Here is a 21,237-nt window from a genome sequence, read left to right as displayed (position 1 = left end):
TTTTCATTTGCAGAAGACCTAACATCGGGTATAGCCGTCTTGGATTTTTTAATGCCAACAACTGGATGTCGGCTATAGCCGACGTGAGGGAAGGGAAGTTACCACTGAGATAGCTATTGTCAGATGCATTCAGGACTGGCCTGAGACCCAGATTTGCAAGACCTTAGGGCCACTACTCGGCAATTAAGGCCCTTATTATACGAGGCACCCAGGCGATGTCGCCTGCGAAGAAACTGGCGACTCAGCTTGTCATGGGTCATTGATTCTTATGGATGTTATTATAAGAGGGTAGCCAGCGACGTAGCCACACTTAGGCGACTGACTGACTACTGGGCCCCATCGCCATTCCGGTCGCCACTGGCTACCCATACTGGTAACGCTGCATTGTAGCATACGCAGCTTATTACACTAGGTCACCAGTCTCACGTGGCCACTCGGTCAGATTGCACGACAAATATTTTTATCATTACGGAAAAAATTCTGGCTACTGAACTGGCTACATAACTAGCTACTAGATTTGGTAGCCAGTGCGTCACCAGCTACTGCCGCTGACAACATCGCCTGGCTACAACGTCTAATAAGGGCCTAAGCCCAACCCTCCCACTCATTTATGATCATCCTCACCATAGGAATCTGTTGTGAAGTGGTTACATTGCTTTTGCAATTTCACATTTTTTTGAATTCTACAATTTTTTAATACTTTGGTATGGATTATTCATTTTTTTTTCTGTGCGTAAGCAATTTTTAAATGAAATTTTAGCGTAACTAATAACGGACTTCTGGATTTAGATTGTTAGTACCTTCCGTTCACTAACTTTGTTGTTATCAACACTATAAATCTGTCTACAATTCCACAATGGTTACATAAATGTTAGTAATTCTAATGTAAGAGTGAATTTTTTATAAGCAAATGCAATATTTGGTTTATATAAGTTAACAGTGGACTTGCGCTAATATAGGGTAAGAGAGTCTAGTCCAGTAGCTGGGGTCTAGGCCAGGCCGGGTTGAGTTGGGTCCCAAAACTGAAGGACACGAATACCAGGGTAACTACACCCCAAAAAAGAGCTCCATACAGAGAGGTTTAAAACATTCTTATGCTACTTATAGCACAGAAAATGTTTTCCTCTCCTACGCTCTGACAGGAAAGGGTTAAGTATTTAGTTTGAGCTAAAGGGAAATATACTAGCATTGTAGCATACAGGATAAATATCATTTGTTGCTTCACGGATTATATGGCCATTGAACTGAAAGCGTTAAAAATATTTCCAAGAAATTTATGGCTGTCTATGAGGTAATCATTGAAGTAAACCTACTTACCAGGCTCATTGGTGCCACCGAAGGCCATATTACTCTGTTGTTAGGCTCATACATTGGGTTAAGCAATGACTGAAGGACTTCTGGTCTATTCAGGTGTGACCAAAGGCTAACAGTTCTGCGAGACAGCTGCAGTTTGATCCTTTCCGCCTCACTATCTCCCAGAAAAGTACCTGAAAATTGAGAGTAAAACACAAATGATAAAATATAAATTAACCTTTACAACAATATACTCTTCTAAGGAACAACAACAAAAAATGGAGAGAATAAAATATTATAAAAATTAAAGTTGCTCAATTTACACAAGATGTGGGAACGATGCAGGTCTAGTGGGTAACAGTGTTTGGCAACTGGTCAAAAGGTTTTAGATTCCAATCCTAGATGAAGCCTTTGGGCATCCCTGAACAAAAATCCTCAATGTAGGTAGTTTTTTCAGGATTAATTTGATATACAGCAGACTCTTGTTATTACGAAGTTCTCATTTTTACGAAGTAAATTGTTGATTCTGACGAAAAGACTAATCCAATCTACAGTGAAAGAAAAGTTATTATGAAATTTTCATAATTGCAAAATTACTAACATCAGGCCCGTCCCAGTGGGAATAAAATGAACTTTATTACGAAGTTCCACGGGTAACCAATGGTATTTAGGTGGATATACACTACGCTATGTCATAATCATTGCGCTACGTTAAAGTTTTCCTCATGAAATGTGCCCAAGAGCGTCAATTATGGTTCTTAAGTAGGAGATATGTACTTCAGAATCCACGCAACATCATATAATAAGCTTCATTTCGAATGAAAATTGTACTTTGTTTTTCCACATATATTTATTTACACGCGACCGCGGTTTCGACACACTGCGTCATCATCTGGCCTGATGATGACGCAGTGCGTCAAAACCGCGGTCACGTGTAAATAAATATATGTGGAAAAACAAGGTACAATTTTCATTCATCATGAGCAATGTCCATTAAGTGACGCCTCAAACCATCAACTTCAAAGCTTCCTTCCTGTGGAATCATGATTACCCACTCATTACCGATCGTAAATTGGCCTATTGTTACATCCTCTCCTGATGAAATTCGACTTTCAGAGATACAAACACTCGAAAAATTCAAGTGTGCCCGAAATTTCAAATTTGGTGCCTTTGGATTTGGCCAGTCCGATATGGTGTGGCATACATGTACTCGCACTTTGGACACAATCTGAACAAAGTATCAATTAATCTGTTGAGAAGTCAGGGCCTGTTCAGTGCTTCGCCCGTTCTTCCTTCCCTCGGACAGAGAATCCATCCACGTCGCACACGCAGCAAGATCAGTTCGTCACAATCGTGAGTTATAGCACAATTGTAATGCAGTGTTGCATTATGCAGGATAATCACACTTTCTGATGCCTTGTATAGGTTTATCAAGTTACGAACAAGGTTTCGGAACATATCTTGAACCAATTTCGAGGATTTACAGTATTTTTTCATGATTTCGTCGCATATATCATACACATAACACTGACGCTATTCTGCAGCATGACTATAATTACAATATATATGTTATGAACAGCGTCGATCAATAAGTCGCGTCGCGGCTGCGCCTTCGATCTGGAGTAGTCGTCTATCAGTAGGTCTCAACTCCAAGGAGAGTAAAACAAAGAAAGAGCAACAAGTGGTATCAGTGATTGTACGGTGATCGCAGGGGATGTAAACATCATCACCTTTTGTGATAATGTTAACATCTCCGGCGATCATCTGTCTTAATCAAAAGTAGTTACACCTACACGGCGAATGCCGTATCTTTTAAGTTTCGATATCATTCGACAGCAAATTTGAACTAAGAGCGATATTCGCATTCGTAAAGGAGCCTGAAATATTACTGAGAGGGCCCAGGGGGAAGCAATACTTAGATTCGCGATGGTTTTAGCTTCACGCTCAACAGCACGACATCATTCCAACCGTTCCCATATTAATACCCGCTCATTGAGACGAATAAATAACCTAACTTACTCTAGTCGGGATGTTCAAAACAAGTCCAATGACAACTGGGTAAAATCAAGTTTAGCGGCCTCTTTGGGGCTGGGGTTATGCTGCGCAAAATCGAAAAACTGCGTAAAATTAAGAAAAGATGTAATATCGAAGTTTTACCATTGCAATTCCCTATGCTTTCTGGCTGGACTTGAGTGTCGCTGCATAAAAACGAGACTAGATGTAAAATCAGAGTGCGTAAAATCGAAGTTTTACTGTATACGAAAAGGTACTCACCAAACTGAGAACAGTAGGAATGCTCAAACAGAAGAATGAGGAAGGAATGTCCAAATTCAAAGCTGCATGGAAACTGCGAATAGACCTGAGCGATGCAATCGAGGAAGAGCAAGAAAGTGGGGGCTTGTTGGCCCTTGGGTGCTTTAATGCCTCCAACCACTGCCCCCACTCCACCCACACTAACGGTCGTTCCCCCCGTCACCGAACCAGCGTAACAGGACCTCCGATGTCGCGTCTGGAAAGGGTAGCCTGCCTGCACCCATTCGCGTTCCACCAAAGCTTCCATTCTGAAAATTAAAAGGATGAATTCAAAATATAGAGTAAAATTTTCAGCAAATATGTGTTAGGTCAAAATATAATAAGTATGTATGCCATCATGGTTTTAACACTTTCAGTGCCGGCTGTTAAATTTAAAGCCCTACTGAAAAATCCAGCCATTTTTAATAAATTCATACATTTTTTAAAACATTATGTAGCATCAAAAATATATTGATATCGATGTGTATTTCAATAAAAATGGACTTTGCTCTTCTTTATGAATGATTTCAATAACATTTATTGCTAATTTTTAAATATATAATTTAACAATGAAAACCTACTATTTTTGAAAAAAAAAAGAGTTGCAACGTATGATGTACCGCTATAACATGCATAATAATTTTTTTATTACGCACAATTTGAACTATTTAAAGCATGGAAATCATACAAAAACATTATTCCAAGCAAAGCATTATAAATCCTGGATGACAAAAATGGTCATTGCACCCTCAACGAACGGTTTTTCTGCAAAAGAATTTTCACACAAAGTGGCCTAAGATAAGGATGCTGGTAGCAACAGAGGACTTTTCATCCTCAAGACATTAACTGAACTCTTTTTTCATCGCGCAGTTGATTTTTGAAAAAAACAGAACCACTAAGCAGTAAACTGGAAAAGTACCACAGGCGAAATATTACGGCTTCACGCATACAAAACCAAAAAATTGAAAGACGTAATATTACGTCCATGGCAATCTTCAGAAAGATTAACAGGACATAATATTACGTCCATGGCACACAAAGTGTTAATATTGGTCTCACAGGACATGGTTACAATCACATCAAAGGAATCCACATTATAAAACCTCCACTTAAATCGGTCATTGGGCTATTATTTTTTGCTCTGCAATCTTTAATAAGTTATTCCCTAAACATTACGATGTGTGTTCAGAAAATAATGGGATTTCAGTTTTTTGAAAAAAATATTTATTAATTCGTCTACATTGATGTTGTTGCCTTCAAAATAGTCCCCATTTGATATTATGCATTTGTGCCAGTGCTTCTTCCATTCCTTGAAACACTTCTCAAACCTTAGCTTTATTCTAACCAAAAACCTTCAGCAATATCTTTTAGTGTCACCGATACTAGCAAAACGTTACAAAATTTGTCTTTATTTTTGGAAATAGGAAAAAGTCACATAGAACCATGCCTGGCAAATATGGTGGTAGGGCCATTGTTACAGTATTTTTTTGGCCAAAACTTCATGAACAAGCAATTACATTTCAAAAGAAAATTGCCATGCTCATAAAAACAAGTTGTACTTAAGTTGCCACCACAGACAAAGTAAACAATAAATACACTTGAAACTTTTATCATACTTGACAGGCATGTGTACCATCACAATTTTTTAAAAAATTTTGACATTAGGACTCTCCAAACTCATGAGAAATTTAAAATTTAGTTCCATTTGTTGCATTGATGATACGTACATAGAAAGCTAATTAGGAAAAAAATTAGATTAATTGATGTTTTTATTAAAACCAGAAATTATAGCATTTTGACTCAAAGTGAACTTGAAACTCAGAAGTTTTAGTTTAGCTAGAAGAGAGTTGAAATTTGGGGTTCGCACCTCTCCACTTGCGTCCCGTCATCAACAGTAAAAACTACACTACAGCAGATCAGCAGATTTACTTATGCTCCATGTACGAATTTATGCATTCTACATATACCCAAACAAATTTCCTTTAAAAAGCAGTAATTGCCCTAAGAAAGAGGATGTGAATGTTGTTGAATTTCCCTCCATGCCAATGGGCTCGTTCACAACTTTTTTTGTTGGTCAGCAAATTTTGCATTTTTTCATTTTACAGTCATGAGCTGAACAAGGACGACTTATTCTTTTGTCGCCATATATTTTTCCCTGTCATTTACTGAATTCATTTATTAAATTGCAGTTTTGGGTCTGAGTGTACAACCCCATTACAAACTGAGCAAAAGTGGCATCCCTAAATTAGTCTCAATACTTCTGGATTAAGCGGCACATTTAAGCCCCAATTATAAGCAGTTGTTCATAGTTGTACATTAGATTGTTTATCTATCAGTTCTTTAGCCAGACCCCCCAATCCTTATCTTACTTTCCCATACTTAAGATTTTTATATCCATTCCATAAAAAATGGTATTAAATATGATGTGGAACTTTTCTAAATGGAATGAGAGTAACAGATGCAGGGAAAGTTGAGCCACACTGAAAAAATGATTGTGAATGGATATACCATCAGTCTCGATTATCCATTTTGGCTTTCCCTTCCTCATGGACAAATTAAACTCTACCATGCATTGAATTTTTTTAAAAGTTACATTTACTTAACAATTGAACTGAAGTGAATAAAGAATGATATGGGAAAACAACCAATAGAATTTTAAGTAGGTACATACCCCCTTATTGTCCGGCAATCAGGGTTAAGAATTACTTGAGCTAATGAAGTGACTAGAAGAGTAGCATCTAAGCCTTCTGAACCATGAACCAACACAGAAGCACCTTCCTGGAAAGTTAACAACAAATCATTCATCATGTTCAATCACAGATATGTATAACTGATAACTTCAGGCTTTACGTTGTGAAACCTCTCCATATTGGAAGTAAAAACATAAAACTTTGTAAGGTTCACTATTATTTTAATATGGGCACGACCCGGGTTTCCTAACGTGGTTACACCTTCAGGTGACTGATCTCACAATTTTCAGTCACCTGAAGATGTAACCACGTTACGAAACCTGGGTCGTGCCCATATTAAAACAATAGTGAACCTGACATAATTGGTTATATTTAAATCAAAATTAAAAACTAATATTTACTTCCAAACAAATTACTAGAACAACAAAGGTTGGCACCTAGTCCCATTATCAAAGTACATATAATAATATTTAACGCATTGACCGCAAGAGGTTGCAAAAATGGACTCTCTGTGGTCACCTCTGCGAAATTGTGCAAGATGTGAATACACAGTGCAGCCATACATGGTGAATGATCATTCAGCATGGTCATTCACCGTGCATAGCGGCCTTTACGAAGGGCAAAATGCAGGCAGTCAGGAGCAAACAGAGGCAGTAAGCCACATGACCGCCACACAGACACCTCTGTGAAGAAGAGATGGGAGGACATAACTCTACTGTAATTCACAAAATTTCTGAAGCTCTCTGACTGGCACTACTGCCTCAGAGACTGTATGCCAGCATTAGACAGAGACTTGGATGTGAATAGCAGCAGAAAAGTAAGAGTGGACGACTTCAAAATGTGGTGATTCTGAAGAATGATGAAGATGAAGTGAGAGAGAGAAAAAGAAAAGAGATGCCTTCTCAAAACCCTATGAAGAAGATGGGACAACTGCCTGATGGTCTGCCACATCATGAGGTATGACGACTTGACAAAGGCAATCATAGGTCAGGTGGACGGGAAGAAAGGCAACGAATGACCTTAAATGTTTTGAGCCCGCTATACACAGTGAATGATCATGCCATCATTCACGGGATCATGCAAGCAAAATAGATCATGTTCTAATTTTCATTGAATGATCATGCGTATGACGGTTCATTTGCGAATTTTCCATTAAACACGGTGAATGATTTCATTCACATGATCATTCACCGTGTATAGTGGCCTTTGCGTAGGACCAAATGTCAGCAGTCAGGAGCAAAGAGAGGCAGCAAGCCACATGACCGCCACACAGACACCCCAGGCAAAATAGTATTCACCAGAGGGAAAACCACTTTGCAGATCTTTGTACCCACAGCTCCCCCCTATTGTGACTGATGTGATCATTATGACCACAGGGCTTCTATTCAAGATGGAAATTCATGATGTTTATAGGCATCATGAACCAATTATAAAACCAAAAAACATAGAAGGCATCATAGGGAAGATGTACTAAAACACAATGACAGCCATCATGTGCATATAGAAGGGTTGATTTCACTTCTAGTGCTAGTCCCTATTCCACTTAATGCTCTTAATAAAGTTTTTGTTGTTTGATTTTTGAATGCTACTTTTGATTTTCAATTGGGTATTGTGACAACTATCTAAGATAATGCATCAATTTATCTCACAAGTTCTGGTTACAGAGCATCATTTTATTTCATTTATGTAATGTATAGGGTTTATCTAGAAAGTTACAACTGTTTTGAAAAAAATGCAGTAAATAATTTGCAATTGAAAATTTGTTGGCATAAAGAACATATCTCAAACCACTTTTCTACATAGCTTCCAAGCATATTGAGACTTTTTTCATAGCAGTCAACCCACTTATCCAGACCGTCCTCTTAGAACTACGCTGCCAATGATGACTGCCAGGCACTGTGCGAGAAGTGTTTCTTCTTATCATTATATTGAAAACATTAACCAGCTAACTCACGCTTCAAGTGAAAGAACAAGAGGTGTCATGCCTGATGGTGTCATGTCTGGACTATACAGTAATTGATAGAAATGATTCTTAACATGTTGCGTACGGATGGCGAGAATTCTTGTCATTTTTTTCCCGAACATTCCGGATAGATGACGAAGATTCTCGTCATTTATGTGCGTCAACCTAAACATTTCAAAGTGTAAAATAGGTATTCGTTAGTATGTTTTCAGTTGTTGTTCGTAATTCATAATGAATTGATGCATCATAACGTTTGATTGGGTAAAGTTTTATTCTAAACATTAGCTTTTTAACCTTGTTTAAACCAAGGGCATTACGCCCTAATAGGCACATATTTCCAAATCAGCGTTCCTAGGAATTTAAATACCCCGGTATGCAACATGTTAACGAACTGCTGAATACATTTTTGAGTTTTATGGTTTTGTGGACATCAGTGAGCATGTCATGAACCCATTAGCAACTTAGGTTACCATAAAGTTGATGGTATGAGACGATGTCACGTAAATGAGTCTTGATTTTTCAGGACCTTCGTCAGAAAGCATTATCTGGGCGAAAAAGCAATGTCTTCCCTCACAAATTTTTTGATCAAATTCCATTCCAAGATCATTATTGACCACTGAGAAGCACATTCAGGGACATGGTCACACTGAAAATTGCTTCTATTGTTCTATTCCTCTTTGCTTCCGTTTGTTTTTTTTATTCTTGGCTTTGTATTATCCTTTTCACCCTTGTATATCACTGTACGTTTTGGGTGACCCTTTCCCCCCATTAATTTATTCACTTTATGCTTGCGGGTGAGATTTCCTGAGAGCCCGGACACCCACATAAGGCTTCGCAAATGGAGTAGGGGTAGTAACAAGAGAGAGAGAGAGAGAGAGAGGAGGAGCGAACTCAACCTTGCCAAATGTTCGTAGCCACCCTAATTTGTCACTAAAAACACATGAGTCATGAGTGGCCACAGGTATTTTGGCCGTGGGACCGAGACAATATACCCACTCATTTGGATGATATTGAGGATAATCCTTTCACAGAAGCCCATGACATTGTCAGCTACAACGCTGAAATGAGGCACCGTTGGTGAAAGGCATACTTAATGATCTACAAGGAGAATGTGCGAGAATGTTTGGCAACACTGCTCCACTAGCAGATTTACCATTTTAAGGCCCAGCGCACACGGTGTCACTGTTTTACAACTACCGTTGCAAACCAGTTGCGCGCGCAACTGTTATATGACCTCGACAATGTATTTGAGTGGGGAGGCGCACACGACGCGACTGGTTTTTGACGATCTCAAAACAGTCTGAAACCAGTCACATGCAACCCTGGGCCCGCGGTTGCAGTTGCATTGCAGAGTTCAGTTGTACGAGACCACGTGGTGTTTTGGTGGTATTTTGACGGCTGTATAGTGTCGATCTTAAAATGAATGATCAAGAAGTCAACATGAAGCTCGTTGGAGCAGTAGAGAAGCATGACGTCATGAACAAATACAAACTATCTAATGTCTTTGGTATTGATAATAGTTCACAGCGTCTTCTTCGCCTGACTCCGTGATAGTAAGCGCTGACGGCCAAGGCAAGGGCTAAAAAACAACACGGACCGCACTAAATAAACACTTCACTGATTGCACAATGGACGAAACTGATTTACAACCAGCCCTTTGTCATTACACCCGTGTGCGGACACAAGTTTTGTTTCAGTCGCAAACTGGTTGCAGACGCAACTGATTCCCAACTGTGGTCACAAAATAGTCTCTCCGTGTGCGCTGGGCCTAATTCTACAGAGGTCTGAGAGCGACTGACTGAGGCCATACCTGCTTTTTGCTGATTGGCCAAGGGAAAGCCACGTGTCAAGAAACTTTCCCTCCCTTCATTGGCTTCAGCCACACCAGCTTACCCGCAAAGATAAAATGAACAGAATTGAGTGATCATGTAACTACCTGTGCTTTATTGCATCAAATTCTCTAAAGCACCTGAAAATTGTACCACGTGACAAAAGGTGCAGACCTCAATGCCGGCTTAGTTGGGGCACAGCCACAGAAAGGCATAACATTTATATGAGCACAAGCTCATTCAACCACATTAATTCATAGTCCACATCCGACAGGCAATAAATAAGTGTACCATCATAAGTATGCAAACAAAAATAGTTTTGCTGTGCCCTTGTTCATTTAAAAGAATATTATTTCCTATTGAAGACTTAGGTAAAGGTTTGCAATTTCAAATACAGTGCAAACTATATATAGCGACACCCCACGGTGCACTAATAAACACTCGCTATAGCGAATTGTCGCTTTACCGGAGGTGGAGCAAATAATAGCCAATATGCCTGTTGCGAACAGATATACAGGAACAGGAGTGGTGCGGCGACAGATAAACATCTATCCGATAAACGTAAGCATAAATCCAGACGAAAGGCGATGTTTTTTTGCATCACTAAATTTCCTTACTCAAATAACGACTAACTATTCAAACAATTTATAAGCGCCGCACTGAATAAAAATCATGCAAAGCATTGTTTCGTCAATCATTATATTTATCGAACGACAGTTTACCACATAAATTTGAGACTGAGCACTCCATTAACTTCATTTCTAACAGATCGCTAGCAAATACAGGTTAAGGAGTCTTGACGAAAGTCTTCCGGCGGTAAAACCCTCGCTATGGCGAGAGCCAACACCGAAAGGGTCTCGTAAAAACGAATTTTTTAACACGCTTATTATAGGGTCAATTGACGGTGCATCGGCTATCTCTCGTAATAGCAGGGGTGTCGCTATAGCCCGTACTCGCTTTAAAGAGGTTCCACTGTAATTTCTTATTCCTGTAACTACATATTTCCATTTCGACCAAACATTTGGCACAGGTTTTTTTTTTGGGATGAACATCTGCAATTTGTAGTATCAGAAGTTTGTGTCATCCTGCTTTGTAATATTGAGAGTTTACTCCCCCACAAAGTGCACCCAGAGTGGACAATCTCTCAACAGCTCTCTTAATTAATCTTTAATGCCCAGCCTCACCACCACCCACCAGAAAGACAATTTCAATCATATCATATCTTATCTATTGTTAACAAATCAAGCTCTAGGATTAAAATTATTTTGCAAGTAGATAATGAAATTTTACTATCAAATGAAAGCAAATTACAGGTCCATACCTTATCAAGGCACTGTGCAACTAGACAAGCACAATTCAAAGCATCTTTAATATGGGTCATCCAATTGGATGATTCCAACCGAGATAGCCAACGATCCATTGAAGTAGCAGTGTCATTGCAGGCTATAAAATGAATAAGAGCTGAAATTAATACACACCAACATCACATGCATAATTCCGTACTAATAATAATAATACATAACAAGGATATAGATGAAGATATGGCTGTCTCTTTGGAATGATTCACATTAAATATTAGCTCTTCAATAATGAGGAGTGTTATAGTGGAAAATTGCCGAGGAAAGACCACTGCCATGTTTTGCAGCAATTATTATAGAGATAAAGGGTTGTGATAAATAAATGAGAAATAAATGGAACCCCTAGGGATAAACAACCCTGATTAACTCCTTGCGCTGAAATGATGAGTCTAGCTCGTCATGAACTTCCGATGCCAAATCATGCAATGAAGGGTGCAGCTCGTCATCGGATTGTCATAATTTTAACACAATTTTAGGGCAAAAACAACAATATTTTGAAAGTTTAACAATATTAACAAAGAACATGAAGAACTTATATTTCATGAAATATGATGTATTGGAACTAATCAAATGATATTATACGAGTAGTGATAGTTGTGTTCTTGATGTACTATCATTTGCAAAAGTCTTGCAACAAATCGAGCGGCGCCACTTTCGCTCCATTGTCGATTTCTGGCCACCATTAAGATTGAATGATCACTACCTAGGTATGAATCTTCATGGTAGCTCGGGAATGACTCACGAACGGGTCATCGTGTCACGGGAGTGAGACGTAGGAAATCATTACGATGTTCAGTTGAGTAAACGAGCGTAGATGTTGTTAAGTCGTCGCGGCGTTTGAGATTATTTTTGTACCCGTAGTTGACTGGAGTAGATAATTGAAAATATTTACCCGTTAAAAGAGTGGGTACCTATGACGCCTGGCTTCCAATGGTAAACCCCATAAGGCCGGCTGGGGGCACGATTTCGCCATTAGGAACACGGAAATCAACTCGCTCGTAACCCTTTTTTTTAGGGATTCAACGTCTTTCAGGAGACTTTATATTAAGTTGTTGAAATATTTGTTCGATATAGAAGAATTAATAATTGAAAAAAAATTAACTGTCAATTTTCCGAAAAAAAACACGACTCTGTCGTCTCCACCACATTTAATTTATTGGCATTAAATAGTTCTTTACGTAGGTTGAAGCTGATGAAGATAGCTCCATAGATAGCTACACCTCTATGAATAGCTCCATAGATAGCTACACCTCTATGAATAGCTCCATAAGCTTTCTTCTTCATTAATTATCAATTTTTTAATTGGATAAATATATTTACACCGATGGAAATGTTTCTTCGGAAAAAAATGGAATTTTGATTGCCAAAAAAAATCACTAGGCCTCATCGTTGCTTGCAGAATGTGTCTCTATTTTTACTGTTTACATATTTAGGAGAGGCTTAAATTTTTACGATAGCACTAACAAATTTAGTGATCATGTCGCATTAATCTTCTTTTTGTTATAATAAATTAGTTATTGTTTCGATTTTAATATTTCGGCCATTATTATATTATTAAGGACAATCTACTTAAAGAGTGACTAAATAGTACGACTTTTCCCTATCCATGAATGCCTCCATTGGTAAGGTTTCCAATAAAAACAACGGACAGAGATTAAATTGAAAGTCAATTTAAACCAATATTCGCCCTTTTTTAGGGAGGGAAATACTTTGCGCATATACAGTGGCGCCGACTCCATGGGGCCTGAGGGGGCTCGAGCCCCCTCAAAGATTCGTTTGGGGGGCGCAGCCCCCTCAATAATTCAAGAAAATAATTAAGTAATATTATGCTTTGCGAAATCACAAAAATATATTGGTAATTTTTATTTCCCATGTTTGACGATAGTTACCTTTTAAAATAAATTCAACAATGTGTTAAAACAAATAATTATAAGGTTAAGCAGGTTAATTGAAAGCAAATTTTGTGAATCATGATAGTGTTTCGGTGCTGCGACACACTTTAAATCTGACCTCTTCCCTGGGCAAGACCTCCGATATAGGCCCCCCCCAATATTTTTTATAAGTCGGCGCCCCTGCGCATATATTAGGGAGGTAAAATACTTTGCGCATAATTTAGCCGCTCCATCAGCTCTTAACGCTGAATCGGGTGCTCCCGGGCCGTAGTCAGCTAATAGGTCCTGCACCTCGTCTTGCCCTACATCTTTATCCCAACTTTACCAGCCAGGGATGAGGAAGTAGGTTACCTGGAGTAAAACTTGCAGGCCGTAAGTGATTCTCACGTACTTCCAAAATAGTGTAAATAGGGCCAATTTGTAGCCCTATCATATACATTTTGATGCCACAATTTGCTTGAAGACAATACGCACTAGAAAAATAGTTGATTAACACCTCAAGATAAGCCTTTCCCATATTTAAAAATAAGCGCCGTGGTGCGTGCACGATTAAGGATTACCATTACATAGGTTATTCCTAGGATTGTACTTAGTAGATCAGCTAGTCTCACATTCTGTCCCTTTCCAACAAACTTACTGTATTAAAAAAACACTGATTGTAGAATACTGAAGCCTAAAGTTTACTAGTAAAATTCTTCACTTAATTCATATCTTTTTTTATCTCTAAGAAAAGTTTCCGTCACTGCTCATTTACGAAACGAAAAAGGGTAAAATTGTTCTGAAAAACTTTACTGGAGAAATTAACTTGGTAGGAAATGGCGACAAGTTGATGACAAATAGGCAGCATACAACATAGACGGACAGCATAATCGCTGCAAAATATCATTCATAATTTTATTTTTAATCAGATAAAATTGATCTATTTTAGAAATTACGCATATGGAATCTTAGATTATTACGATAGTTCTCATTCCAAAGGTTAATAATGTTGAGCAGTTACGGACCTGTAAAGGAAACCATATAGCACTAGGAATTACATTCACCAGTGATTCTGATTGGAGTTCCTTCAAGAGAACGCAATTGATTCGTCCTACCGCGCTAACTACGCATGATTCCCGTCGCACGGTCATTTAAATTAGAAATTGTTGCAAAAAATGCTCAAATTCAAAAGCTGGTACCCTCTCAACATAAATTTCAAAAATAAAAAAAACTTTAAAATAAATTACGGCTGTGCGGAGGATAAAAAAATATTCGGCCACGGGAAAGACTTGAACGCGGGCCCCTCCAATCACCAGCCCGACTGCTTATCCACTGAGCTATTTCTAGCTCAAGGTCATCAAGCTGTAATTTTAATTATTTGTTATTATTGTAACACTGAGCTCCTTCATGTGCTTCTCCTACGGCTTCTCACTTGAACGAATTTGATCAAAATAATCACTTTCTCGGTATATCAGCCTTTTATTCGTTTATATGATTATAACTTGAGCACTGAGGCTTTCGCATACGCATATGTTTCGGCTGGTTAGTATATACAATAGGAATATACTGATGTTGTCGCCTGCGACTTCGGTATGGTATCGTCTTTTTAAGTTATTATTATTTGTTATTATGTTTCAAACTCGGTATTTGTATTTCTAATGATGCAAGCGTATACATTCATTACAAACAGAAATTCTGTTAGGATTTGCTTACGTCCTTCTTACTCGACTTGAAAGGTTTTATGAAATGAGCTGCAGTTCCACTGATGCCTTAAACTTAAAACGTATGGCCAACAAACACATTTCCTAATACAATGTAACCTACTTAATGCAAGTAGATAATTCAATTAATAATGCTAAGTAAGTAATCTACATTATCCCGAATTCATCAGGGTATACGTAAATGATTGCATCTAAATAAGATAACTTAATCATCAACGACATAGCAGCTTAGAGTTATTATTCGCATTCACTCTAATTCAGCAGTAGAACATATTATCAAACAATACCTGTTGAAATCCGACAATCATAAAAAATGGGACTTTTTGCTGGAATTAAGTTTTCCTCGTGATACTTTGAATAAGTGGAAAGGAATATATCTTTACCGATTGACAGACGTCGGAGAACTCTGTTATTACTTACGCAACGATTAATGCCGATCAGCTTAACTAATTCATATTTTACGAGTTTGCTCAGATATTTATATGATGAAACACTGGAAATTTCAAAGCTGCCTCGTATCATATGCCGTAGATATTGTATTAAAACATCAACCCGAGTCGATAGATGTAAACAAAAGTCTGCCATGTTCACAGTGAACGACTCGTGATTTCCAGCTCTCTGGAAAGAGCTGAGATCACTCAAAAAGAGCCAAGCTACCAACTTTTAAAAATCTCTCCGAGGAATTAACTTCGATCTTTCCTACTGCATTAAATGCTACAATGTGTTTGGGGGAATATCATGAACATTAATTTCACTTAAATGGAAGCGGTCAAATCCCGAGACTGAAAAGGATGACAAAATACCTCAACCACCCAATGACCCGTTCTCTATGCATTGAACCATGAAGACTAGTATTGGATTGTTGCATACACCCGAAAACCATACAATTTCCGGGCACAATCTTTGTGGAGCGAAAGTGGCGCCGCTCGATTTGTTGCAAGACTTTTGCAAATGATAGTACGTAACTAGATACTTCACCATATGCAATTATAATCACTTTTTATTTCATTGTTCTACATTGATTAAAAACAGCAAAATATCATTTCAATACCTACTACTCCTTTTAAAAAGAATCCAAAATAATAAATTGAGGATAGGAGCATGATATTCAGAAAATAAATTTAAGTGGAAGGGGTTAAAAGGCACTTCCTAGTTTATTTGCGACCTTGGCACTGCTGGCTTGGGGACAAATGCACTTACCTTCCACCAATTTCCCTAGGCATTCCAAGAGGCCATTATGCCGATCAATTGGCTTGTGGAGACGTCTCCACTGCGGGTAATGGATGTCAAGCTCAAAACCACCTCCCTTAGACTGAAAAATGATAATTCAATTAGTCGAATCAATCAACATGATACAATTTGCTACAATCAATTACTATATAATATTAGCTACTAGCAGAAGAGCTTTTTAATCTTGACAGGATTGATAAAAGCAAGAATATTGTATTTCTCCGAATATAGTCCCCCCCCCCTAATTTTGAGGCTTCAGTTTCGGGAAAAATAAAAAAAAATACATTTGAATATAGTCCCTCCCCCCTTAACTTTTACCACAGGCATTTTTGGAAAAAAGGGGGGACTATATTCAGACATATACGGTATCTATTGCTCTTGTACCACTGTAAGTTTAACTGGAAAAGAATACTATAACCTTAACCATAGAGAAATAAAATCATCTAAATCGTAGACTCAATTTATGGAATAACAAGATTTCTTCCCAGAGAAATAATTACGTCTCACGTGAATACCTTCATGTTTCATACCACGAAGCTGAATGATAGCCATACTTTACTCAACAGCATTCCGATTCCAAATATTGATTTTCTCTTTTGGCATCTCCTAGAAAAACTTACACTACTAACATATAAACATAAAGTTGGCAAAAATATAGAAAATCTATTATTCTGTTAAATAGGCATTCCATAATTAACAATTCTGGATAAATATTCTCCGACTGTATTTTAGTTTCTGAGCTCTCTATTAAGTGGCATTTGTGTTAATTAGCTGGGTCTCCAGGTATTCAAATTTCAATACAAAAGGTAGCATTACCTGTATCAGGATTAATGATCTGCTGAAAATCTCAGCAGCTTTGTGTAATTGAAGAGAGTTTGACAAGTCAGTATAAAGAAGACATTTCACTTGTTTACTGATGAAACATAATAGATGACATAGTAAATCAGATAACTAACAAATGCATTCTCAGCATAAGAAGAGTGGGCATGCTAGACATGTAAAAATGTAAATAAGAGTAAATGCAAATGTAATAAAAATGTAAATTTAATCAAGAAAAGACATAAATCAGAATACATACATTATGTACACAGGACCTCAGCATGAATGAAAATGATTAGCAACATACTTTTATCATAGCAAAATACAATATGCAAAAGTAACTCCTTAATAAGCCTTTTCTCACCAGAAAATATCTTCACCCTAACGATAGGAATGCAATTTATATTTGCGCTACAAATGCCGCACCATGCCCATTTATAGATGAAGTGAATTTGGTACATGCAATGATAACCGTCTTAGTGCCACCGACTTAGTACTGGCGAGAGATGTCGTGGGTGTTAGAATAAAATTTACACCTTCAAAAAAAATTGTTTTAAGTCATTTTTTGGTAAACCAATATCAGGTTTTTTTATTTTACTCTGAAATGCAGTGCAACCTCAATTAAACAAGACAAGTTGCTCAAATAAAGACTCGCTATAGCGTATTGTCTTTTTACTGGAGGTGGAGGAAATAATAGTCAATAAATCTATTATCAACACTTTTATAGGAACAGGATTGGTGCGGCATTAATCCAGACGAAAGGGGATTTTTTTTTGCATCAATAAATTTCCCAAACAACTAGCCATTCAATTTACAAGCACCTAAGTGAATGAAAATCATGCAAGGCACTACCTTCAAAATGCTCTCCGTTCATGCAACTCATGGACGTGCGTGTATGCTTTTGACTGCTTTCTGCCGCCCAAGGAACAAAAGAAGATCGAGCATTCACGAATGTTAATTCCACAATATTTTCACCAAAATAAACTACTTGCTTAACGAACGACAGTTTACCACATGAATTTTAGACTAAGAACTCCATGCTAACTTCATTTCTAACAGATCGCCAGCAATTACAGAGATTAGGGACTCTTGGTGAAGGTTTTCCAGTGATGCAAACTCTCCCTATGGCAAGTGTCAACACCAAGAGGGCCTCGTAAAAATGAATTTTTTTTACATGCTAATCATCGGGTCCATTGACGGTGCTTTGGCTATCTCTTGTAAAGGCGGGTGTCTCGCAATAGCCCGTACAAACTTTAACGAGGTTTCACTGTATATACTTACTGTTAGCTATATAATTAATATTTATGGTTTATTCAAAAGCATAATTGCCGCAAAATGATTAATTTGAACATTTTTCACCTCAAAGTCGATACATCGACCTGCGCTACCAGAACATTAAGAATGATTTCTCTGTTAGTAGTAAGATTTTTAAACATGAAATTCGATACCACCAAGTGCCAATTTGGCTACTGAGCTGGTGATACTGACTATGTATTGTTGAGCTTTTACTCCAACATGTTTTACCTTTGCTGTCTGGGCCAATGCCTGAGTCCTAGTGTCAATAATATATCCCCGTTTTCCTGGTCCCAAGACAGAATTCAGTAGCCTCTCATCCTCTCGGCATCGTTTTGAATTAGGTCCAACCATTGGCTGGCTGCTGCGTAAAAGGATGCTCTGTAATAAAAAAATATAATCTATGAAAATCAATAGCAACGAAATCACTCTACTATTTATATTTAAAAAATTACGGCCTTCATTTCCTTAATCTATGTAATAAAATGATCACAGCAAAGGAATATATATGGCAAATATATAAAGGTGAATTTCCATCTATGCATATGCAAACGGCTTTGACAAGTTTGAATTATCATTATGACATTCTAGCGCATAGCCCCATGACCAAAGAAAATCCTTTAGTACAATAAAATAGTAAGGGATACTCATGCCATAGAGCAATATACCGTATATGTCTGAATATAGTCCCCCCTTTTTTTTCAAAAAATGCCCAAGGTAAAAGTAAAGGGGGGGACAATATTCAAACACATTTTTTTTAACATTTCCCGAAACTGAAGCCTCAAAATTAGGGGGGGACAAGACTATATTCGGAGAAATATGGTAATTATAGTTTTCATTCTATGAAGTCTGTATGCCACTGAAGGCATACATTGGGCATTCAGAATAAAATTACATTATATCTATCACATTCATTAGGAATATACTACAGAATAACAACTACAGGGACTACTTGTACAAAGACTTCCAGATAATTAATAGTCTCCAAGTGGCAAGAACTCAAGAGTGTAGCATGGGCTGTATTAGGTATTTTATTGTGCCAAGGTCCACGCAGTATTACCAGAGGGTACACTCCATTGCAAATATCCCTAAAATTTCATTCCAAACATATCACACTACAAACTGAAACTATACTCAAAGTGCAATTTCCCAAAAAGCAATTTTAATCCTGACCCAGGTCTCAATGTAACAACATCACCTCCAGGGTAATTATACAATTCAAAAGGGAGACAGTTGAAATACTGAATCTGAAAATTCCAGCAAGATCGAGAGCAATCAGTCCATTCCCAAAAAATAACGTGCTTCATTCAACAACATCAATGGTTAGATTGAAGGGACATTTCCCATCTTCTTCTCATTACACAAATGTTTCTTCTTGTCTTCAGAGAAGATGATGCTGAAAATGCATTGAAAAATCAGTTTTGGATATATTTTCCTTCCAACTTCAATTGGAATTAGGATTTCCTGTCTGGACATATTCCCTTAAGCCAGTAGATCCCAACCTTTTTTCCTCCTGTACTACTCTATACAGTGAGTCCTCGTTTAACGTCACTTACCGTTCCTGAAAAATGTGACGATAAACAAAATGACGTTAATCGAAACATAATATCCCATTAGAAACAATGTAAAAAGTGAATATCGGCTCCTAGACCTCACAATTCCTACGCAAAAAAATTTTAGCGTATCCTATCTGGGGCATTTTTTTACGATGGGAATGCCAAACTATGGCATAAATACGAGTTCCTGTCTTCATCGATGACAATAGCAGCAGTGATGTAAATCCTTCTCCATTTTTGTATCTTCCCGCATTTGCTTTTTGGCTTCGCTACGGTGCACAGTGGGGCCAAACCCCACTTTAGACGGACAAAAGTCAAAAACTTTTACTAACAATCCTAAAATATTCATATATATGTTTTAGAGACCACTTTAATGAAATCCAATATTAATTTTTCAATATTTTCGATTTTTTGATTTTTTCAATTTTATTACTTTTGGAATTTTAAAAGTAACTTGATTAGTTGTAAAAATAGATTATGTATAAAAATTTGAAATAACAAAAATAAAAAAGTTCACGTCAATAATCCTAGTGGTAAGAAAAACTCTGATATAAAATTTGCAAAATTATTTTAGCAATATCTTTGAAAAAACCTTCATGCTAAGGAAAAATAAAGATTTGATCTTAAGTTTGCATGTACCATTTTCCAATACACAAAGAAAGAAATACTACATTGAAGAGGTAGTTGTAACTTTCAAAAATACAATAGAATATGGTTTATTGTGCGTAGAGAGTGAAAAAGTACTAAATTGGCATTCCAGAATCGAATAAGTACACCTCAGTTGAACGGAAATATCCAATTCGAGCACTTCATTCACGACAGGGTGGGAGCCTCGGGAATGGCATCTCTACATTTCAAAAATCTCAGCCCTTGCGTAGAAAACTTCACCGCTTGTATCTATGTGTAGACAAAATATCTAATGCATGAAAATTTGATTTATTACAAAATAATAATATCTTAATGGACACTGTTTATATTATAGTTTACCCGTTGCTATGCGGCCATAACGGCCGGTTGGATTCCCTTTCGGCTTGTCATGCATAGCTAATCTTTTATTATTAAACTCTTTTTGCACCTCGATGGCAGTTGATTTCTTCTACATTATTTAGCTCATTCTTCAATTATTAATATATCTAAAAATCTTGTTACGATTCCGTCCGATTATATAACTTTTCTCTAATTAAATAAAACTTTTCATCATGAAAAATCAACGGCGTTCCATTCATGATAATTAATTTCTCCACGGCTATTTTCTCCTAAATATAAATAGTAAAAGCAAATTTATAATTTTCCATATTTATTCCGATTGATTGCAAGTTAAA

The 21,237-nt window shown here is 37.4% G+C and overlaps 2 protein-coding genes across 3 annotated transcripts in view; one reads left to right on the top strand and one right to left on the bottom strand.

Moving 5' to 3' along the window:
* LOC124161233 overlaps nt 1-21,237 on the top strand; it is a 177,174-nt gene that overhangs the window by 39,048 nt on the left and 116,889 nt on the right. The window lies entirely within an intron of this gene.
* The window catches only part of LOC124161234 (myotubularin-related protein 9), a 37,733-nt gene that overhangs the window by 6,313 nt on the left and 10,183 nt on the right, over nt 1-21,237 (bottom strand). For both annotated transcript variants that reach the window (XM_046537504.1, XM_046537503.1), the window contains exons 6-11: nt 18,591-18,740; nt 16,218-16,329; nt 11,389-11,510; nt 6,257-6,363; nt 3,568-3,854; nt 1,318-1,487 (exon numbers count right to left, since the gene is read on the bottom strand). In XM_046537504.1, the coding sequence (XP_046393460.1) occupies nt 1,318-1,487; nt 3,568-3,854; nt 6,257-6,363; nt 11,389-11,510; nt 16,218-16,329; nt 18,591-18,740 (948 nt within the window). The remainder of the gene's footprint in view (nt 1-1,317; nt 1,488-3,567; nt 3,855-6,256; nt 6,364-11,388; nt 11,511-16,217; nt 16,330-18,590; nt 18,741-21,237) is intronic.

The sequence above is a fragment of the Ischnura elegans genome, chromosome 6 (genome assembly GCF_921293095.1).
Source record: "Ischnura elegans chromosome 6, ioIscEleg1.1, whole genome shotgun sequence".
Taxonomy (NCBI): domain Eukaryota; kingdom Metazoa; phylum Arthropoda; class Insecta; order Odonata; family Coenagrionidae; genus Ischnura; species Ischnura elegans.
The sequence above is the reverse complement of the archived record's forward strand: the minus strand, read 5'-3'. Positions and strand labels throughout refer to the sequence as shown.